The following is a 24,358-nucleotide window of genomic DNA, read 5'->3' as shown; positions in this document are numbered from 1 at the left end:
AATGTGGCGGGACGGACGGCGCGTCACGTGACCTCACATCAGCGATTCCCCTCGTCCGCGACTCGTTCACACAGCTCGCGGATGGATGACCTCAACCTGTTTCTCACATCGGGATTCTGTCGGGAGAAAGCCGATACTTCAGCGGATTAGGTCGGGGTTTCTGGCAACCAGTACACTTTTTATCTGCTCGCGGCATGTCCTCCATGGCTCACGGACAGCTGCATAACTGGTCGGCATCATCTACGCTTGAGCATGGTTTACTTAATTTCCGGGGGCTTTGTTCTCAGGTGATCAAATTCACAGAAATCGCTTTTGGTGGTTCGGGAAATGTCGCCGCCGTCGTTTGACACGCGAGACTTTTAGCCGTTATGGTGGTGAAATATTCTAAGTTCTGCAACTGTCGATGTGCCACTTCTAAAAATGGATGGGAGACGCGTTCAGAAGTTCTACAAGTGGGAAACGATGTAGTTGAAAGAACATTTTGCCAGCAACTCTCTTTTCTCCTGAAAGAATAACACTCCTCGTTCATTTGTCACAACGCGACAGACATCGCAGCCAAGCGTCGCTTCTTGCGGGCACCATGTTGAATACTCTCAAAACAGTCTGCTGCCAGCAGGCGCAGGTGAGCACCGAATCTGCTGTCGAGGATAATCCGGCTGTTTTCTCCAAGGACACCGTCCGTCATGTGGATGCGCCTGCAGGTGGATCATCCACGAATTAGCCGTCCGCGACCACGACAAATCCGGATTCGTTCCGTCGTCTGAATGCACCATTAGCGCCCTCAGGCTGTACTCAACCTGTTTCATCACTGTGGGGGCCCCCTCGCCTCCATTGGAACGCGCCGTGCACGGCACACTTCCCTTTCTGCAGTGAGGCGGTCTGGTCGGTTCGCTTATTGAGGCAGGTAACTTGAAGTGCACTAACCCAATGCCAACCACTAAAACAAGATTTTTATTTCAAAATAGGCTCTTCTCTGGCACAAAAGTAACACTACAAGGTTTCTGGACCGCTATTTCAATAATAAACGTCGACCTTATAGTTGAATTTTGTTTCTCTTTAACGCACTGCAGTTGCCAGTGAATTTACCTAGAAATTTATATATATAGGGCCTGCAATTTGGCAGAGTGGCATGCCCTTCCTGTCCCGAGGTGGGTGCAGCCTGCAGCTGGCCCGCCCTCTTGAGGGGCATCAGTTCCTCAGGACAATTATTGAACAAAGTTGACTGACTGACTGAAGCTGGTGTCCCGACGTATCGTACTTACTATTTTACTATGGGGGATGATTATTAGTCACTAATGTTGCCGCAGTGACGGCTAAGCGGTCACAAGTGTGGACTAAATATGCCTAATTGATTCACAAAGTTGGTTCGCATCTCCGTGTAGTGGCTAGATGATGGCTAGTGATGGCCAGACAATGACATGTGTCGGCTAATATTGGCTCTTACGCTGTTATCGTATAATTATCTTCATTAAATATAACTGCATAGATTGTGTTGTCCACCAATCTTACACGCAATTTCCATTGTACGGATGCGTCACTTTCTTCAGAATTCGCATGCCCCGTTCTTGCCACGCGAGACGTGGTAACAAGGAGTGTGCATGTATAAGGACATAGAAATAATAATAAAAAAAAAGTTCGCACTGCCTCTTATGGATTCGGCCGAGATGTCTGAAAGATGTCTGAAACTCTGATCTCTGTACTTGACGTGGTTTGGCCCCGTCTCCGTAGTAACGACGCTATGTAACCACGTCACAGACTTTGGCCATGTGCAACGTCACCCTGTTATCACGTCATGATATTGCATCACTTCGTGTTGACGTCGCCGCCAACTGTCACCTTTTGCTTTGCTACAGAAACGCATTCCATTAAGCGGCCGTAGCAAAACCTATACAAGCCTGAAATGTTATTAACCTCTGTGCTTACTCAATGAAAGAAGCTGCATGTGACTCCTATCTTCTCATCGTCAACCTAACTATCAGCTTTACCTTGATTCACGTTTAAACTGACCTCTACTTGCACGTATTTTTCAAGGTGGAGTCGTTCATTTGCTATTTAATATTTATTCATCAGAGGCACTAATTATGTATAAAGGCCTTGACCTCCCCTTCACAAACTCTTCCAGGATATTTCTTGATATATAAATCTTATTTTGCCATTCATGTCAATAATAATGAGCCTAATGGTTTGCAAGCCCTCGATCGTATTCCAAGGTGCTATATATCAAAAGATGCCAATAAGAGCACTGATTTTGTAAAATATTTATGTGAAGAGCATCGACACCACAGTGAAAAAGTTAATTCGAGATTAACGAACTCATGCATCGACTCATTTCAACTCACTCAGACTTACATCGAGCTGTGATTCTGAGTCCGGGTGAGTAATATTTTGGTGAGTTTGACTCCGAACGAAGAAAAATTTGTGAGCGTGAGTTCGAATGAGTCCAGCTCAAAAAATTTTGATTGGGTGATTGATTGATATGTGGGGTTGGACGTCCCAAAATCACCATATGCAAAAAATTTTGGTCAGTCTAAGTTTGAGTGAGCCCTTAGTGCAGGATATATCTTTCGTGAGTTATTTGTGAGCTTCGCAATGTTTTGCCGACCTATGGTGCGATGTACTCACAATAATAACCTGACATCATATACTTCGCCTCCCACTATGTTTGTATTCCAACAAGGCAGTTTAAGTGACGTCATTCGCTGGCAACACCGAATCAGTTCGGCACGGCGGTTCGGTGTTGTTGGAGGGATTTGAATCGGTTTGAAGATATGAATCGGATTATCTTTACAGAGGCTCCAGCGGCAAAGCAATGTCAAAGCAAAAAGAAAGTGACTGAAGAGGCGTGGATGCGAGGTGTGTTTCCGGTACATTACTCGAGAGTGTCGATTGTGGCATATACATGCACTGCGCACCAACCTAATGCGTGCCACCTTATCACTCTCGTAGAATGTGCACCCTTAATGGATTGTTCGCCGTACACGAAGAGAAAACCAGAGACCATTGTTACGAAGGAACATCACGGGGAGCAGTGTCACAATCAAGGTACGCCTGAGCAGCGCTCGTAATTCTGAACGTGCTGCTTTCATTGTTTGACCATCAGTACTGCTATTTTTTAGATTGTTGACCCCGATTGTCTAGTCTGTCTCTTTGCTTTTTTGTTATTATCAAACACTGTATTTTGTGCTTTTTACTTAAATAAAAAAAGAAAACAAATCGCAGTTTCACTGCGAGAGTAACACAAAGTATGCGATAGCAACCAATTGTAGTTTGATACAAAGTAGGTCTGGCAGCTAACTCTTTTTAGACCCAGTGTCCCCTAACTCAACGAAATGTTGGTGCAAGAGAATATGGCCGCCCCAGGTAGAGAAGCGGATGTCGCACGGTCTCTTAGCTCTGAGAGCACACGTAGAGGTGTGTATACGAGCCATCTATGGTCGTTGGCAGGGTTGTGTTTTGAAGGAGCAAACCGGTGTTGCGTCACGGCGAGGTGAGGGGGGGAGGGGGGGTATTAGTGTATCTTGTGGGGGGCGGGCAGGGGCATAGGGCGTAGCCAGGGGTTGACACGCTGGGCCCATGTCTCCCCCACTCCCCCCTGGCTTCAGCGAAAAATGACCATTTAAACATTTCAAAAGAGATCCCCCTCCCGAAAAAATTTCTGGCTACGCACCTGGGGGCGGGTTTCTCGCTGCTTGAGTAGCAATAGACGGCGGGCTTCGCACAAGCGCTGATGTTATTGCACGCATCCTTTGGGCAACGGACGTCAGTCGGCTAGTTTGATCTCTGCTTCACCCACGTTCAGCGCCCCTGCTCATGCCCCCACTAGCGTACCAACACATTGTATACTCTACCCGCGGGTAGAGCGTAGGAGGCGCAGAGAGGGAGGGGTAATGTTAACGAATTGAACCTTCGCTTTGCGGGGATGGCAATAGCAACGGGAATGATGATGTCGACAGCAAAAGCTTGTCGAGATTGTCCACATAATTGCTGTTACAATTAAAAACGCGTTTCCAATTTCTAGTCAGAATATTTTCGAAGTTCACTGAACAGTGCAGGATAGGTCGCGGGTCTCCTCTAGCGTGCATGCATGCCTAGTTCCCATTAGCGTTTATAATTTTTACCGAGTAATAGAATAATAGTTGGGGTTTTATGTCTCAAAACCACCATATGGTTATGAGAAACACTGTATGGAGGGCTCCGGAAATTTTGACCACCTGGTGTTTTTTAGTGTGCGCTGACATCGCAGAGTACACAAGCCTCTTCACCATTCTGCCTCCACCAAATGTGACTGCCACGGTCGTGATCGAACCTGTGACCTTCGGGTCAGCAGGCGATCACCACAGCCGCTGATCCACCGTGGTGGACGTAGTTTTTTCCAAAAAACATTCTGGACATAATGGAATGTAATCGAAGACAGGCTTGGCATTAGTGATGAACCGATGGGGAAGGACGAATAAAACAACAAAAGTCTTTCTTTGGCAGTAGCGTGCCATTGCGGCCACTTTTTGATACGTGATGTGTCGAGGGCATGTCGGCTCCTTTGGGTATGTACAACTACGTTGAACTTGCAGTGTTCGCAGTTTATTATTACTTTTTTTTTTGTTTCAACAGCCGAACCGACCTCGATTGCAGAAGCCCTGTCTCTGTTAGCAGCTCGAATGCAAACCAACCAAGACACAAGTAGCTCTGACGACGAATGCTTTTGGGATGATGGTAAGTGTGTAATCCTTAGTCCCTCGTGTCCACGCTTGACCTTGTAGACCTTGCTATACTGTTGTATGCTGCAGCAAAGTTGAAATTTCAGCTAGTTATTGCATTGTTACGGTGAAGTGAACAAAATATGCCATGGGGTAAGGCGTCCTTGGAAAGAATAATTTCACTATTGTAGTGCATTGTAGAACAAGACAGGGGACAGAACAATGACATGGACACAAAGCTCCTGTTCTCTCTTTGTTAAACAGTGCGCTGAAATAGTGAAATTGATTACCGACACGCCCAAGCATACGCCCTTATAAGTAAAGAAAAGTCAAAAGAAACTTTGGGGGGTGCACTGCAGAAATATCTGTCATGAGAATTTGTCAGCGATATCTGCAAAAATTTACTTTTTGTGCAGTTTGTGTCACCTGTTTCAGCTACAGTTAAAATTTCATCAAGCAAGAACACCCGAAAGTAAAAACAGGAGACAATGTTATCAAACCGAATGAACGAAACTAATTTGGCACCAAACTTTATTTAACGAAGTTTTTCCTGGAGGGCATAACTTTAAAAAGCCATTTTTTTTATAACGTATATAGACACTTCTTCCTTCTAGCAGTTTTATTTTGACGAGATTGCACGTCGCACCCATGCAAAAATAGTGACGCTCTTGCCTATCAGGTGGTGCTTGAGGTGCTTCCAGATGGTTGCTGTTGTTATTTCTCGGTTTTTCTCGCTCGGCCTAACTGGCACAATAGTAGCGTGTTGTAGCTTCATGTTACCGCCTAGCATGCCCAACTGTTGGAGGGCTCGTGACCAGGACGCCCTCACGAACTCTTCATGCGCAAGCGTGGGTTTGCAGGGAATACAATGCCGCGGTTGCTTTTAGAAGTCAGTGTAATACGCTACAATTTTATGTTTAGAAGGATCGAAGATAGTCTTAGTTTATTTTGTGAATTTCCCAACTTTCAGCGTCATCATAATTTGAGCATCATCATTGCTCGGTTCAATTGAATTTGCAACCACAGTGCAATTTTTATTCACCGTAAAAGAAAAGGTTGAACTAGAGAACTAGGCGAAATGCCCTTCCAGGCCAGCTGCTGTGTTTAAAAATGTTTACCGTGTAATTTTACTTGCATTGCCTCTTAGCGCACAACCATGAGTGTTTATGTAAACCATAAAGAGACGTTGAAGAGAAAAGCGATTTGCCTGTTATCAATAAGTTACTTTTTTACCATTCAAATATGACCATGCTTAGCATGGTAGCACTGTTGTTGAGCGAGAAAATGCGCAAAAAAAAAATGTTGGTGGTGACGCCACCTTCAAAGCCGCACAGCATGCGCCGTGATGGGATTGATTCTGACGGCGTCTACTCGGGCCGACGTAATTTATAATCGGTAAAAGTTAAGTACATTGACCTCTAAGGGTGCCAGAGACATAGCGTACATAGTTTCTGGAAATTTCGTTAAGCTGATGTTCCCGAAATGTGAGAGGTGCAGTTTGAAATCCGTTATGCCACACGTGCAGATTTCAGCGCGAAGTTTAAAGTTCGTACATTGACCGTAATTTTCTCGTCTAATAATATATTTGTCACGGTGAAATTAGTTCGGTTCGAGTTCTCAGAGTATGTGTTATCAGTCTCAACCGATGCATGGTTTCACTTGAGTGTCCCTTTTAGTGCGCTTATGGTAATCGGCACTATGCAGCGAATGCTGAGGCATCTATATCGTGTGATGAAATGCTCTTTTCTCGTTATTGCCTGTAGGTATTGTTTTCTGCTTAACTGTTTAATTGGGCATGTTCAGTTAACTAACTTCGAAAGCAGGGCTCTCAAACATGACTGCAGACCTTTCCCTGGCAGCCCGGATCCCAGATGTCCGAGTTTGTCCCTTATCTTTTTTTTTTAATCTTCTTAATAAATGCGTGCATGAGCCTTTAAGGGCCTCTAAACCACCCAGGTGTTGAAATAAGCTGTGTTGCTGCATTTGTTCAAGATTCTGCAACGAACACTAGCCATGTCGATTTTTCAAAATGGAGCTGCAATAGTGGAGTTGCGCTTGTTTGATGAGCTAAAAGATGCCCTCGCTGGTTTAGCTCGTTCCTTTGCTCTGCTAAGTTTGTCCGCTCGTCTCTCTTTCTGGCCGAGAGCTCTTTCTCAATGAGTGAGGAGGAAGAGTGGTGAGTGGACAAACATTTGTCATGGGGACGAGCAGACAAAAATGTTGACATCATGGAGAACACAGAGGGGCCGAGGCTGAAGAGTGCGGAAAGGCTTAAAGAGGAGAACGGCTTGTTTCTTGGAATTTGTGGGGCGCACGGCCCATAGGACTGCAGTGTTTGGCATTGGCATTCTTGGCTCGATGCGTGCATTTACTTTAAACATTATAAAAGGGTTATCGGAGGTTGTTTAGATGCCCTTTAAGCCTGTAGGGGAGAGATAGCTGTCCACATCCAAAATGAGTTTAGCGGGCAGTGCCGATGGGCGAATTTCTCTTCGAGTGTTTTTGACTCAAGAGGTGACTTCATGATTTCATAGGGGTACAAGGGCTTCTCCAAAATACCGAATTTCTCTACCTTGCACTTCGAGAGTAAGAGAAGAGAGAAGGAGACAAGAAGAAGAGATCGCCTGGTATTAATATGTTTCTCGAATCCTCATGCCAAGCTACCTTCAGAAAAGACTCAGATGTGGGAAAAACCTTTCAAATGGCGATGTTGTGTCAATATTTCTTGAACTCCTCATCCCCACTACTGCCCCACACCCGCCACAGTAGTCCAGTGGTTATGGTGCTCCATTGCTGACCCGAAAGCTGTGGAAGCGAATCCCGACCATGACGGCATTTAATTTTCAAAAGACGGAAATGCCTGAGGCCCCCATGTGCTTGAACTTAGACGCATGTAAAAGAATCCCAGGTAGTAGAAATTTCCGGAGTCATTATCATATCGTGGTTTCAAGACTGAAATCCCAACAATTATTAACCCATTCCAAGCTTCTTCACTATCCATACACTTGCAAGACGAAACTTCAAAACTGCGACCCGCTAGCTGTCCCTTGTTCTGTAGCAACGAAGCTGGGCAACAAATTTCAATTGCAAGGTTGTATATTGGTTTGTAAAATGTGCGATTAGAGAACTTTGAACCTTCCGTCTATGGTGTATTTGTGCTTTTCTGATACTGCAGGTTCCCGCACAAAACAAACAAAGATAACAGAACAAAAACGTAACTCATGACTCGCTCACTGCAGCGCTGTGAGTGAAGTGCTCACACTATCTTTTTTGGCAGTTCATGAGAGTGATGAACAGACGCAATGGTTATCGCTTGTGCTGCCACAAGCAACAGGTTTGTCATCAACGACCACAGTCGCTCTATTCTCATGTGTTAAGGTGCATTGAACGCTACGGCTGTTTTCAGGTATAATAATGAGTGCTGAAATTATTGTAACACGTGGGAATGTCATGTCGCATATTTTTTTGTATTTCACGGACATCCGCAAGAAGGAGTGAAGCACTAACACCCAATAGATGGAAAATTTTAAAAATGTCTTATCGAAGGTTTTTTCGAGCCAATCTACAACCCTCTGATGGTAAATTTTCGCTCAGTTGCTTTAAAAGTTGATAAATCTTGACCGAGCAACCAAGCAAGGTGAAAAAGACGGAGTGACTGTCTACTTGCAGTTGTCAGCAACATGTATTCAATCGCGTCATCGTAGAGTGCATCAGCATATATTTAAGCTTCGCCTAGAGTTATCTCGGGCACCCTCTATATTTTTGAAACCCATGCATCTTTCTAGAACCTTCCTCACATGTACAGCCGTGTACGCATGAAACATAAACGAGAAATCCGAGACAACACAAATACAGCCTCAGGATGTCCTCAGTATGCCTCCATGAGGACATTATGACGCCCTTAGAATGTCCTCTTATGGTATAAAATAATTCTAATCCCGTCCCCTTGTTCATACACTTAACAACCTCAGCACATCCCCAAAAGAACACTTTATGACTTTTTCAGTATGTTTTCAGAATAATGATTGCATGGCCAGTTCGGTACTGTAGGCTGTGATTCTACTTAGCATTTACTTCTTTTCTTGGTATTTACATACATCAAAGGAAAAACACCTGTGAGATCTCATGTATGTACACTGTATCATGCAACAAATAGGTGACAGCAGTGGACTGTTATAGTAATATAAACTAAAGCTTGTTGACTGAAATTTATTTAAGAGCAATCAGTCACAACTGACAGCTTTGTCAGGCATTCGAGTATGCGTATAGTCTGAAAAAATAAAAGCAACATTAAGGCAGTCAACACAGCCCAATCAACCATGTTTGTTATGTTCTTCAAAAGTTTGACACAACGTCTTAATCACCACGTGTATCGTGCCCAATGCACTCCACTAGTGTTAGAGGCCCCGCTCTGACAGCCCACCAGTACTCTCGACACGGGCCTTCAGTTGACTTGCTCGAGATCGGGCCATGTGTAAGACGCAAAAGTTGATTCTTTCACGTTGAGACCAGGCGGCTTTAAAGCACAATTGATCGCGATTGGCTGGTGTTCCAGGCTACTTTGAAGCACAACTCAACGCGGTCCACTGGTGACAATGCATCTGTGATCAGTCTGAACATTTAGCAACCCAGTGCACACATCAACACTGCAATTTACCTCCTGTCGTTGCCTACGATTTACACTGCCACACGTATGTCACCTTTAGCTATGCACACAAACAACAAAGCACTCGGACCTTCACTAGTACACTGCACCTTCCACGACAGATCTCATCTTGACGGTCAGTTGGTTTGGAATGGCTTGACTACTTGACTATCCTGAATGATGCCGCATGGTCATTAATTGCCAGCTTCTAGTTTGTTATTACGCACTACAGTGGCATACAGTGACTAATTTAAGGCTGTGACATTTAATAACACACTATTTCAAATGAACATTTCACAATACCAGGTTCAATACCTAAGCTGATTAACTACACGTGTTTCATTAAGCAAAATGCGCAATTCGAAAGTTTTCTGCGAAAAGAGAAGAAAGTGGGGTGAAAATATGTAATAATTTATGACTATGAAACGAACGTATAAGGAGAGTTTTAAATTTCAGAAATAATATACATCTACTTGGCGCACAAAGGTCTTTAAGAATTAGATCTAAGTGCTCAGTGCAATGCTTTTGTCATCCCCAAAAGGTTCTTAGTGGGACCTTTTCCGTACCAGTCCTCAAGAAGCACTTGAAAAGACGTTTGACCCGGTGCAATTGCATTGCTTTGGTCCTCCCCACAGGTCTTTAAAATTACTTTTCAGGATAAATTGCCTCAGAAAGCACCTGAAAAGACGTTTCCGTGTCAAACTAGCTTGTGTCGTCCTCACTAAGTACCAAGGTCAATGAGAACTGTGCGAGGACAATTGTACCATTTGAGGACAACCTCAGGACGAGTGTTGTCTGGGATTATACCCTCCATGGTGGTCTAGTGCTTACGGTGCCTGCAGGTAGCCGGATTGAGTAATAGCTGCGGCGGGCACATTTTTGATGGAGGGGAAAATGCTCGAGGCCCGTGTACTTAGATTTAGGTGCAGGTTAAAGATAAAGAACTCTAGGTGATTGAGAGAGAGAGGAACAAGTTTATTCGAAACGGCAAGTTTTAGAGGAATTATATCCTCTCCCCTAGATGGCGGCTAAAGTTCTTAGGCTTTAGCAGCATCTTCGGCTTGCCTGATCACTTGTAGCTGGTCCTCGATGTTTGAGCTAAGCAGCACGGCCTCCAACTGCTGTGCGTTGAAATTTTTGGTGTTTGGCCTCTTCCCGAGGTTAGGACAAACCCAGATAAAGTGTGTAAGATCCGTCCTCTGATTGCAAAGTTTACATTTGTCGGAGTAGAGATCTGGATAGCAATGACTCTAAGCAATTGGTTTGGGAAGTTGCTTGTTTTTAATAGGCACCACACTGTCGCCTGCTGTTTATTTAATGAGGAATGGAGGGTGGAAGGTAATGCTGCCTCCCTAATCAGTATTGTTTCGTGCTTTCGTATTGAGACCATGCGCTCTATCTACACGTGTGCTTCGCCTCATTCCTGCACCTGCTCAGCTCACTAACTCTCGAGTTAGGGTCTGTGCAGGGGCTTGAAATTTCCGGAGCCTTCAACTAGCGTCTTTCATAATCATATCGTTGTTTTGGGGTGTTATTACCAGTTATTATTATTATTATTATTGAGAATGAAAAATGTAGGAAACTCTCTTTGGTGAACATTTGAGGAGTACTGTGTCATTCCGTTAATCCTTTGTTCACCAGTAACAAATTACGTGTCAAATAAAGTGCAAAAGCCAAAATATTTGCTCTCATTTCATTTCGCAAGACCGACACAACAGAAGAAAAAAAAATAGCGTTTTTGTTAATGTCGTGTTCGTGAGTTTCGGGTTCAGTGTTGTGCTCGAGTTCCGGTTTAGGCCACACGAGATTCCACCGCCTGAGGGCGGAGCAGCATCGCACGCGCCGAGGGCACGCTTCCCTCTCCCCCCAAAAACAGAACCACTGTCTTCATGTATCCACAGTGTGCTTCTAGTAAATGAATCGAATAGACGTTCTAGCACTGGCGATGAGGGAAACGTAAACTCACTGAAAATATGGTGTGGTCCAATGCCAATGGTGTCTCTTCAAGCTTCCATCGAGCCCTTCGGAAAGGCCTGGACGTCATTTTATTCAATGACTTGGATTCTATTTTGTGGCGAATTTCATCACAGCCGACGACAAGAAGCGAGCCCTGCCCCTGACTCTGTGCAGGCCAGAGACATCTGACACCGTCCGCGCACTGGTAGCACCAAAGAGCCCAGAAGAAGTGCTGTATGAAGAGATCGTCTGAATCTTGGCTGCACATTACCACCCACACCCATCTGAGCTCTACTGTTGCTGCAAATTCCAAAGACACGACCAACAACCAGGCGAGTCCATTACTCTTTACGTTGCCACTTTATGTAAGCTCACCGCGGATTGTAACTTTGGCGCCGGGGCAATGCTCGCGGCTGAGGCGACGGTGACTACAATGGCCGCAGCCATTGAGCTCCTCCTGGATATAATGTTACGCGACCGTTTTCATCTGCAGTATCCGAAACGAGCTCGTTCAACATTGTCTGTTCGCAGAGAGGGAGCTTACCTTCCAGAAGGCTTTCGACCTCGCCAAGAGGGTGGAAAGCACTGCCCTGCAGCAGAAGAGCATCAAGCTCGAAACAGAAAAGTTACGAGTGCACCAAACAAGCCAGAAAAAAGGAGGCGCGAAAGGAAAGCAGCACACTCCACGCAAGATATACTGCTGCAGATGCAACGGCTCACACGATTCGGGTGAGAGCAAGTTCCGAAATTCCTTGTGCAACTTTTGCAAGAAAATGGAGCACTTTGAAAGAGCCTGCATTGCAAAGAAAAAGCAACGCAATACTGCACGCATCAAATGGAGCCGAAACCTGCAAGCGTGCAAGAGTCTGGAGACATGTCAACATGGGGCTTTAATAGAGTAAAAAGCCTACAAGCTTGTCCGAAGTTCATGGTGCCGCTACGTGTTAATGGCAAGCTTTTGGAGTTCGAAGTTGACTCTGCGGCAGCGTATTCGCTAATCAGCAAGGAAAGTTACGACAGAAGTTGGCCTACATTACCGCCGCCACTAGCCCAATCAGAAGTAAATCTGCGCACGTGGTCAGGACAGCACTTGAGCCTCGTTGCAACTGTTAAGTACAAGTGCAGCACAAGACTAAAGATTACGTTCTGCCATTGCATATCATGGAAGGTAATGGATGCAACCTTCTGGGCCGTAATTGGTTCAGTACTCTCAAAATCCGGCTGCAAGGCGTGAACCAAATGGGTGATGCAACGCACACAGAATCCGCAGTGCTGCACCGCGTATTAGAAAAGCGCTCATGTGTTTTTAATCAAGACGTCACAAGCTCCGAGGGACCACCAGTTCACATAGAGCTCGACCGAAACGTCCCACCACGCTTTTGCAAGGTGCCACGGGTTCCTCTTGCGCTCAGACCAGCTGTGAAGGACGAATTAAAGCGCTTCAGGCAACAAGGCATTCTGCAACCAGTGGAAGAATGTTCTCAATGCTTGATCTAGTTCAAGCCTATCAGCAACTTCCGGTCACTGAAGACACAGCAAAGGTTTTGACCGTGAATACAATAAATGGACTGTATGCAGTCAAGAGACTTTTATTTGGAATTTCAGCAGCACCAGCAATATTCCGAAAAATCGTGGAGACAACTCTTGCCGGAATTTTCGGCACCAGCATGTAGTTTGAAGACATTATTGTCTGCGGAGAAACGCCAAATAAATACAACGAACGGCTAGACCAGGTGTTGTTAAGACTGTGTAATATGGGCCTGCGCCTACAGAGAGACAAATGTCGATTTGGAGACAAACACATGGATTTCGTAGGGCATCGCATCAATGAACAAGGGGTACATACGACTGGAGATAAGGTCAAAGCCATCATGGATGCACCAGCACGGAAAACTAGAGTTGAGCTCCGAGTATTTTTAGCCTTGCTTGCTTTCTACGACTGCTTCTCAAGGTCAGAGAGACAGTAGCCTCACCATTGTACACGCTTTTACACAAAGAAACCCAGTGGATTTGGAAGAAAGAGCACCAAGAGGCATTAAAAGAATTAAAAACACTCGTTCGCGACAGCACAGTGCTTGCTCACTATCACATGTGTAAACCCCTTCTCCTATCATGCAACACGTCACCATATGGTGTTGGCGCTGTTTTATCGCAAGTGGATGAAAGTGGAGCAGAAGCACCTATTGCTTTCGTGTCCCGAACGCTTAGGAAGGTGGAACAGAATTATGCACAACTAGACCAGGAGGGACTTGTTGTGATATTTGGTGTTGATAATTTTTAGAAGTATATAACTGGAAGATATGTGACTATCACTGCTGATCACCAGTCGCTACTCAGCATCTTCGGGCCGAAAAGGCTGCTCCCGCAGGTCTTGTCACCATGTATGACCAGATGGTGTCTGAAGCTGTCTGCTTACGGTTACGACCTCGTTTACAGAAAAGGTAGTCGAAACCAGAACACAGATGCATTCAGCAGGCTGCCACTGCAAGGAGATGAAGATGAGCCATCCCTGCCCGGCGATGTTCTGATGCTAGAATGTGCGATTGACCCCCAACTTTCACTTAAGTGCATTGCAGAGCTATCGAGCAAAGACAAAACTCTCGCAGTAGTTATTCAGGCAGCTGAGCAAGGAAAGCTACGTGCAATGAAAGGCGATGACTTCCGACCTTATGTCAAGCTAGCGCAAGAGCTGTCGACACTCCAAGGATGCTTACTCAGGGGCTCTCGAGTAGTAACTCCGATCGCAGCTTGCACCGCAGCTTTAAAAATTATTCACTCAGGGCACAGGGGCATTGTTGCTATGAAGGCCTATGCTAGAGGATACCCTTGGTGGCCCAGCCTCAGCAAAGGCACAGAAAAGACTGCCCAAAATCGCGGACCATGCCAGGAAAACCGAAGGGCATCTGCGAAGGCACCCCTTCCAGAATTGACAACAGCAGCACAACCATGGGAGACAATTCACTTGGATTTTGCAGGACGCATTGAGGGCAGCATGTTCTTGCTTGCCGTTGAGTAATTCAGCAAATTGCTTGAAGTTTGGCAAATGACGAGCATTTAGTTAAAATTTTTAATCAAGGAAGGCAGAAACCTTTTTGCGACCTTCGGTGTACCGCGAAAAATAAGTCACTGACAATAGGACATGTTTCGTTTCGGTTGAAAGTGAAGAATTTTCCCGACGAAATGGAGTGAAACATGTCATGAGCGCTCTGTACTATCCTGCCACGAATGTTCAAGTTTAACGCATGGTCTTCGAAATTAAGCAAGTGCTTGTGAAAGAGAAGGATGTCTCTATCACTCATCACGTTTTCTGCTAAAGCAGCACACGACAACGCAAGTGGGCACAAAGAAAACACCTTCATGTTTGATCGTGAACTTCCGACCGCATTGACATACCTGAAGCCCTCAGACTCACAGATCACCAAGGAAGAAGGAAAGGATGAATGGCGCATTTGCAAAAAGCAAATCATCTACGTGAAGAACTTCGTAGGTGATCCGGCATGGATGAAAGGAACCATCATCAAACAAGCAGGTCATCGGTCTGGGTTGGCCAGCACGGACAGAGGTGTCATGCGACGACACAAAAACCATATTTGGACTACGAGCCAAGAATCTAGGAATGGCAACGCTTCTGCAACAGAATCACCTGGAAGTCCCAGCTGGTCATCACTGCTTACGTTTTTCCTCCCAGACAGCCAGGCTGATAATCAGCAAGACGCGTTGACTGCAGGTGCTCCAGAGTGCTACGCCACACCAGTGCCACTCCCATCTGATAACACTCTGCAAGGACCACCACAGCAGCCTCCGAGACGTCACCGTCCACCTGACCGTTATCAAGATCAGTGGTGACTCAAACAGAGTGGGGAGAGATGTGTCGTGTTCGTGAGTTTCAGGTTTAGTGTTGTTTTGAGTTTCGGTTTAGGCCACACAAGATTCCACTGCCAGAGGGCCGAGCAGCAGCGCACGCGCCGAGGGCACGCTTCCCTGTCCTCCCAAAACAGAACCACTGTCTTCATGTATTCACAGTGTGCTTCTAATAAATGAACCAAACAGACGTATGTAGCAGTTAACCCATTACTTGTTCATACACTGATTGACCATAGCTCTATGTTATTACACATGTGTGATTTGTTTTTAGATGACGACCTTTCGGACGACGAACCCACAGTCATCATACGACTCAATCCAAGTCCGGAGGAGGAGAAGAAACAGACAAGTTTGCAGAATCAGCGGCAGCAGCGTGAGTTCTGTTCTTGTGCATTCTCTGAGCACTCAAATACTTACAAGTTTTACTGTGACATCGTAGACTCAGCTTTTCATTGTGCTAGAACATATGTGGCAGCAACGGTACTGTTAGTGCACTAGGTTATCGCTTGTGGATTCGCTCTTTATCAGTAGATGACTTAACGATTCATCGCACGTTTTCATGTTGTGCGCCGCTTGACGACATGCAATATTTCCGAAAAGTGGCAACTATGCACTCAGTATTAAGAGCGAATCCGGTATATATACTCAATATTGCGAATGCGCCCCTTTTGTTCAATTTTTTTCCTCTGTCCGAAAGGGTAGAATGTTTTCTTTCATTAAAAAGATGAATTCTATGCTCATAGACGCAGGTGGCTGTAATGCGAAAACTATCATCCACGACAGAGCAAAAACGCAGAATATGCTGAGGTGAATAGCTGGGATGTCCAACCGAAAGAAGGCATTAGGTGAGGAAACCTCATTAGGATGTACCACGCCTTTCTCATGAGTAATATCGACTATGTAGTGTCAGCTCTCGTGTCGTCCAAAACATAAAAAAATGGAAGTTGAATAGGCTTATGCACAAGAACACAATGTGCTAGGCTTGTTCATTTGCACGAGCTCCAACAGGCTAGAACAGCTCGATATGCATAATAACATATACGAGATCATAGAGGTGCAGGTCATTGCTCAGGTGGCTAGGATATTGTCGTACAACGCTGGCTGGAGAATCCTTGACGAGGTTGGCTTGGCCCCTAGGATCATGTAGGAACGGCCCACAACAATGAGTCGGCAAACGAGGGTGGCCTCCGTGGTGGGGCCCTACCCGCGAAATGTAGATTTCCAGTATAACGAGGGTAGGCGAAAAGCCCGGGCACGAGCTATCTTGAAACGAGTTAGGAATTACATGGACTCTGTTGTCTTTGTTGATGCAGGGCAGTGTAGAAACTGGAGATGCTTGTGCTGCCATTTATAGACAGGCAGGAAGTGCATCGCTTTTCTGCCTCGGGAGGGCGGCCACACCGGGCATAGCTGAGCAAGTCCCAGTTACGTTGGCTTTGTCAGACCCAGAACGTCTCTATATTTGCACCGGCTTGAGGGAGCCAATCAGAGCTTTTGGATCAGGCAACCTCACTCAAGAGGTGGCCTCGATTCTTGAGAAGAAGGCTTGGCCCAGGTCTCATTTCATCACTTGGATCCCTGCACACACGGGGAAGAACGTTCTCGAGGGCTTCCCAAACCTCAAAGAGCTGGCTCACGATCATGTGTGTGAACTCACGCACCGCGATGGTCTGGAGGCAAGGGGCAGGAAGATACTCAGTAGAACGATCCACTTCCAACATTCAATGAAAAAAATTGGCCCTGTATCTGCATGTTTCACCGTGAATGTCGTCGAAAGACGATAGTCATGTGTCTGGAGAGAGTGAATAAAACACTTATTTAATGTTCTGTGTGAGAAAATCGGTGAATTGTATTCTGGAGGAGCTGCGTTAGAGAGTCTCCATCCGTGCAGCTAACGTTTGTGCAACGAAGGTGAACAAGCGCATTGAGGCAAGTTAGACACGAGCCCTACCTAGCAGTTATCTTCGAAAATGAAGGAAGACATGTGTGCCTGTCTCTGAGGCGATAAGGTGTAGAATGCAAACCACCGTGTCGTCTTAGCAGAGTTTTGGAAACAGTTGCCATTTTGAGCATCGTGTCGGATTTTCAGCGCAGCGTGATAAATGCTATGGTCCTTAGAATTACTTATGTATGCCTTCTCTAGCATAAAGATACACATAAAAGTATTGATGTGTTGTTATGGTGCCTCAGATGTATGCAATAATCGCTTTATAATTGGCAATTGCACAAGTATGAATGCTGAAACTTTAGCAATATTAGGGGTGCTGCAGATGGGGTTGGCCGTTTGGAGTATCATCTCGGGCTGTTTGGCGTATCGTTACGGTGGACAAGCACACAAATGTACAGACAGAAAGACAGACACCAAAATTTTTGCGCCAAAGTACCCCAAGAAAGACTCTCGTCTGTAAAAAACTGAACATTATCAGCTTGGCAGGAGAACCTATCCTCTTCCTTACCCGAAGCTTAGCAGAAATCAGTCAGCCATTCTGAGAATGTTGCAGATGGGGTCTTTGCCGTTGCAGGAATTTCTCAGTAAATTATACTCAGACGTTAACCTTGTTTGCACCTACTGCGGGGAAAGATTTTGTTCTTTGGCTCACATGCTTTGGCAATATCCTGCGTCGCCTAACAACGTCCTCTCCAGCGAAGCCAAATGGGAGGAGGCCATAAGAAGCACGGCACTCCAAATGTAAACCCAGGCTGTCCAGAGGGCCCAGGAAAGGATGGAGCATCATGGCGTTCTCTCCTCTATGTGGGCGCAGCCAGTGGTTACGGTGGGCCCCTGTTAGGGGGGCCTTGTCAGTAACTCCTCAGGATGGATTGTAGTTCATTGTCTGTCTGTCTGTGGCCAAGGGACACTATCATGACTACTCCCGTCGTACGAATAAATTATTTTTTCAGGTTTTTCTTCATAATCTACTTTTCTCTTGTACTTTACGTTTTTATTTTTCTTTCCTGCTCTTCCTCTTCGTTTTGTTTCTTTGTTTTCATGTTTCCTACTCCTTTTTTATTCTCATTTCCTTCTTTTTTTTCTCCTCTTTTTCTCCTCTTACACAAGTAACCACGGATATCCGATAGGCATATGAGAGGATGTACATTTTGGATAATCCGGCCATTCATCCATGAAATGTCCACGAATGTACCCTGTACGTCACTGTAACACACTCACGCACGTGCACACACACACACAAACATATACATATATATATATATATATATATATATATATATATATGAAATGTTTGTGTTTATATAGCTAGTGCTTATTCAAAGAAAACCTTTTATGTGAGCAGCGTACCCACACAGCCTACTCGGAGGCCCGTCTGTTTCCCATGGGAGCTTTTCTGTTGCAAACGAATTAAAAAAAAGAATAGAGTCCAAGCAGGCTTTCAAAAACATTGAACCTTTATTATCCACATATACGAAGGCAAGAAGCACATAACTCACTGTACGCAGCCGCCATCGTGAAAGTGTGTACGTAGTCTTACAAAATCAAAGTGTTTAATGCCCTTTCGCCTTCAAGTGGAAGGGCATCGAACACTGAACTTCTTAGGCAGTAGCAATTGCTTCTGTATGGGTTAAATAAATTAAGTTATTAGGAACAAACCCAGCTCGCACGTGTTCATGGCAGTGTTATTCTCTACTAAACGCAATACCTACATACAGACAAGCACAGGAGAAAGACTAATGGGTGTAGCACATGCTTATAAAGAAGGTGCACAGGCACAGACCACATGCTCGTCTTAAATCGGTTAACAGCAAGGAATATGCGAGCAAATGAAGAACTGGAAACATGCACGTATTAGCAGGGCTTATACAAATTATGAAAAATTGGTAACGCTTGATAAGAATGGATAAATGCCGGATATGAGACATAAAGAACAGATATGTGGCTTTATCTGTGCCGTGCGAGTGAGCGTGGTTGCTGCTGCTTGCCCCGCTAATCTGCCGAAAACAATGGTGAGCTCATGCCACGTTTTGGTGTTTTTTGTAGTAAAGTCATCCTTCGTAACTTCACATGTTGCTGTTGATGTCCACACGGGCGCACTTGAAAAAGAAAAATCTGACTGCCTTCTGCCGCTTGGAGATCAGCTCAGTGCACATACGTGCGACACGACAAACCCTCCTTTCTCGTGCTCCTTTCCACAGTGCTCGCCACTGGTCAGCAGGCTTCGGGACAATAGGCACAACGGCACGTGGTTTCTCACAACACATCCAGAGGGACACGGGAGTATGACATGTACTTTTGAGGAATCTGAGCAACTGTAGTACACCGCTTGTTGAGAAGTGTCGAGGCTGGCGCATGAAAGTTTGCCTACAGGATGACTGCTATGACACACTCTATCCGCATTTTGTCAGTTCATATGCGATAATAATAACACTAGATACATTCTTTTTTATGACATGCAATACACATATTGAAACAACCAGATTGTTTTGCCTCAGGAAGCAAAATTATTTTGCATCCTGGGATCAAATGCGTGTGCAGACATTTGAATGAACTTTACAATAGCCTTTTTAATAAAATTTTACAAGATTGTCACTCAGGGTTCTGCAGATCTATGTATATTTTCACTACATTCTAATTCTACAGTAATTCATGAGCAAATGCACATATCCTTGGCATGTCCTTATATGGACTGCCGGTCAAAGTTCAAAACTTAATGTCCGGTCGGACATCCGGTTCGGACGTCCAGAAAACAGCCACACGGGACATGAATTTTCATAGTATGTCCATTGGCTATCTGTGCTGGATATCCGTACGGTCGGACATTTGTATTCAGAATGGACTTTGGTTACTTGGGTATCAGTTCATATGAATGCAAATACGCAAGGATTTAAACAGGCCTAGCAGTAAAGATATTACAGTGATTGAAATTACTTCTCACTCTAATGAGTTTTGTAATAAATTTCAGTAAGTGAGTGATTTCAAGAAAATTACTATCCCCATCTACTAATTCTCAACAAAATCCACCAAACGCAGTGCCTGGACACATGTCTGTGGTGATGGGAGTGGCCATCTCTCACTCACACAACCTGGGCGTGTGGACTCGGGCCACTCGAAATTGATTCACCTTTATTAGGGAGAAACCCATTTGAGAGGCAGCGGGAGGGCTGGCTTGCGAGCAAGGATCGAAAGAGCTAAGTTGCTCTGCTCCATCAGGTCCAGCGAGCCACAAAGGCCAGTGGGGCCCTGGACTAGGGCAACCACACACCTTCGTCCTAATTCCCTCTAGTACAATAAAGTTTCCACTACTACTACTACTGATTACTTTTCACTAATGCCTTGTTCGCCTATGGCGTAAGAAGTTGGCCAGTGAAGAAAAGAATAAAGAGAGAGCGGTTATTTAGAGTCACAAATGTGATGCTTGAGAAGTTGAGCCACGGTTTTTGCCGTTTTGATCAACGGTGCTGATGAAATGTGCATGATTTAGTGCATCTCAGTGGCGTAGCCACGAGGTAGCACATTGGGTCTGTGTGCCCCGCCCCCCTCCCTAACATTTATTTCGCCCTGGCATACAGAGCACAATGTGACGCTCGATCACATCTGCCTGCCCGGGTCCCACATTATATCGCAGTGGTGCCCCTCTCCCCCCTCCGAAAAATTCTGCCTGTGCCCCTGGTGCATGAATGATAAACTTTCTTGAAATGATTTCGAAGTAATTGTGTTACCTTTCAAGGGAATGCTCGTTAATAAGTTTATGCAAACAAAACAAATATAAAATACAAATAAAGGAGAAAAGAAACCCAGACAGTAGCAGAAAAAGGAAGTAGAATTAAAAATAAAAACAGCGAAAATTTCATTATTTTTTATTTTTATGCTTCGTTATTCTTTTTTTTCCTTCTCTCTTTTCTCTTATTTTTTCCCCTTTTCTCTTTTCTTAGTTTCTTTCATATATTCTTCTTCTTCTATTTAAGAACAAAAATATAGAAGGGTATAAACAGGCCTGGCAGTATCGATATTACAGTTGTAAAGAGGTTTATTGGTCGAACCAAACGGGCAGATGGAAGATTCGAGATAGCGACAGGACGAGGAAGATGGAGGAGCTCGAGTGCCGATCTCGTGGTGCCTTACTCTGTGATGATGCTTGTTGTTTCCTGGTATTGTCATCATTCCTTCATTATAATTGCCCCCGTCGAGAAAGATGAATCCATCCTGGCGATCTAACAGGTGGGAACCAGCGGGTCGAAGTACGGCTTCAAGCGGTTCACGTGAACATCGTGTCCATGCCCACGATGGTCACCGAGCGGCATAAGCGGTTCAATGGCGTAATTGACGGGCGATGTTCGCTCTACCACGCGGTATGGACCATGGTAGAATAAAACAGGTCACTGACCAATGTCAATGTTTGACATTGGTCAGTGACCTGTTTTATTCAACAATGCCTTTACCTGACCAGACGGCATTCCGTCGAACTCTCGACTAGGTATGGACCATGGTAATTTGAAAGTAGCTTGGTAGACAAACCAGATGCGCAATGTGGTACATACAGCCATACAAGTGTTCCAGGAGTGAACTTTGCGGCAGGAGGGTGGTCGTCATCACGGGCCTTTTTTTGGCATTGCTGGTCAGCCGTGGTAAACTGCTTCGCTAGTTGGCGGCATTATTCGGCGTGACGAGCGGCTTCGGACGCGGTCGTGCACTCAGCTACATCTGGTGCGTATGACAGCAAAGTGTCAATTGTGTGCGATGGTTGACGTTCGTATAGAAGGAAGAGTGTGGAAAAGCCAGTGGTGACTTTGGTAGGGGTGCTGTATGCGTAGGTCGCAAACGGAAGAACCAGGCCCCAGTTAGTTTAGTTAGATGCCACATGCATCGTGAGCACGTCACCCAGGGTCTGCTTAAACCGCTCAGTCAGGCCATCCGTCTGAGGGTGGTAAGCAGCACTCATCCGGTGTACAATATGGCACTGACGGAAAAGTGCTTGGATCACGTCGGATAGAAATACATGGCCCCAGTCACTGAGGAGCTCGTAAAAAGGGCCATGACACAATACAAACCGATGGAGGATGAAAGATGCGACGTCCTGAGCGGTCGCCGTAGGAAGAGCAGCAGTTTTGGCGTACCGTGTCAGGTGATCTATAGCAACGATAGCCCACTGGTTACCTGCTGTGGTCTATGGCAGTGGTCCATAAAGGTCAATTCCAACGCGATCGAATGGGCGGTCGGGGCATGCAAGCGGCTGTAGTGGAGCTGCTCCTGCATTCGGTGGCTGTTTTCGTCGCTGACACTCGTGGCAGCCACGAATAAACTGTCGAACAAAAGTAAACATCCCACGCCAGTAGTACCACTTTCTTAAACAATCGTAGATCTTGAAGACACTGGCGTGAGCGCATCGCGGGTCGGAGAAATGATGCACAGATTGGAGAGCGCAGTTTTGGGGGAATAACCAGCAGCCACTTCCTGTCGTCTGGTGAGTAATTGCGCCGGTACAAGAGGGCACCTCGCACGGTGAAGTGCGAAGTTTGGCGTCGCATTGCTCGAGTGGTGGAAAGTGTCGGTACCCAAAATAAAATGTCCAGAAGCGAAATTATCCATAGATCGTCGTGCTGTGCAGAGGACATTCTGTTGATGTTAAGAGCTGACAGCACGTGTTCTATAGAAGATATAGAGGCAGCCTCAGTGGACTGTGGTGATCGTGAGAGCGCATCAGCATTGGCATGTTGGCGGCCGGAACTGTACACGATGCGGATGTCATACTCGAAGTCGCAGAGCCCAACGAGCAAGGTGACCTGATGGATCCTACAGTGATGACAACCAACATAAGGCATGATAGTCTGTAACTACAGCAAATGTGCGGCCATATAAGTATTGGCAAAACTTCACAATCGCCCAAAATATGGCTAAGCACTCTTCTTCGGTAACACTAAAGTTAACCTCAGCCTTGTTGAGTGTTCTGCTGGCGTAGGCAACGACATACTCAGGGGATCCAGGCTTGGGTTGAGCAAGAACTGCACCGAGACCGACACCGCTGGCGTCTCTATGGATCTCAGTTGCAGCCGTGGGATCATAGTGGCGCAATATAGGCGGTGATGTCAGGAGACGGCGAAGAGTGGTAAATGCATGATCACACTCGGAAGACCATGAAGAGATGTCGTTGGCACTGCTTAAAAGTTGAGTCAAAGGGGCAATTATGGAGGCAAAGTTACGCACAAACCGACGAAAGTAGGAGCACAATCCTACAAAGCTGCGTAACTGTTTTACAGTCGTAGGTTTGGGGAATTCAGCGACAGTGCGTTGTTTAGCCGGGTTGGGAAGAACGCCATCCTTTGATACGACGTGACTGAGAATGGTGAGCTTCCGAGCAGCGAAGTGGCATTTCTTGAGATTCATTTGGAGCTGGACACGTGAGGACATGTTTCAGACGTACAAGATGTGTTGCGAAATCGGGTGCAAAGACGACGATATCGTCAAGGTAGCAGAGGCATATGTTCCATTTCAAACCCCGCTGAACCGAGTCCATCATGCGCTCGAATGTGGCTGGCGCATTGCAGAGGCCGAAGGACATGACACTGAACTCATATAGCCCGTCCGGTGTCATGAAGGCTGTTTTTGGACGATTGGCATCTGCTAAGGGCACCTGCCAATACCTGGAACGCAAATCTAACGACGAAAAAAACTCGGCACAGTGTAAGCAATCAAGGGCGTCATCAATCCTGGGCAAAGAGTATACGTCTTTGCGAGTGATCTTATTTAAGTGCCTGTAATCAACGCAGAAGCGAATTGTACCATTCTTCTTATTAACAAGAATGACAGGTGATGCCCATGGACTTTGGGAAGGTCGAATAACGTCGCGCTTGAGCATATCGTCAACCTGTTCGGTGATAACCTGATGTTCCGTGGCGGAAACACAGTATGGTCGCTGTCGTAGTGGCGCGTTGGAACCTGTGTCAATGTAGTGAAAAAAATTGGGAGTTCGGCCAAGAGTAGGTTGAGCAACGTCAAAGGATTCACGAAACTGGTAGGGCAGCTGAAGAAGCTCAGAGTGTTCAGATGGCGATAGTCCGTCCGCGATCAATGAATCGAAAAGTTCAGAAAGTGGTATATTAAAAGGTTTGAGGGCACTAATGGCGTCATAGTCACCGGAACAGTCTCGCGGCATGGTAAAGATTTGTTCTTCATCAATGGCATGCACGTGTCCAAGAGATTCACCTTGAAACAGTTCGACGGGATACGGAAGGGGATTAATGAGACAAA

The 24,358-nt window shown here is 45.6% G+C and overlaps 1 protein-coding gene across 3 annotated transcripts in view; it reads left to right on the top strand.

The window, feature by feature from the left end:
* The window catches only part of LOC119173728 (uncharacterized), a 137,470-nt gene that overhangs the window by 88,512 nt on the left and 24,600 nt on the right, over positions 1 to 24,358 (top strand). For all 3 annotated transcript variants that reach the window (XM_075895927.1, XM_075895926.1, XM_075895929.1), the window contains 4 exons: positions 2,791 to 2,853; positions 2,947 to 3,042; positions 4,609 to 4,710; positions 15,431 to 15,532. In XM_075895927.1, the coding sequence (XP_075752042.1) occupies positions 2,791 to 2,853; positions 2,947 to 3,042; positions 4,609 to 4,710; positions 15,431 to 15,532 (363 nt within the window). The remainder of the gene's footprint in view (positions 1 to 2,790; positions 2,854 to 2,946; positions 3,043 to 4,608; positions 4,711 to 15,430; positions 15,533 to 24,358) is intronic.

Source organism: Rhipicephalus microplus, chromosome 5 (genome assembly GCF_043290135.1).
Source record: "Rhipicephalus microplus isolate Deutch F79 chromosome 5, USDA_Rmic, whole genome shotgun sequence".
Lineage (NCBI taxonomy): Eukaryota > Metazoa > Arthropoda > Arachnida > Ixodida > Ixodidae > Rhipicephalus > Rhipicephalus microplus.
Note: the sequence above shows the minus strand (reverse complement) of the source record. Positions and strands in the feature narration are given on the sequence as shown.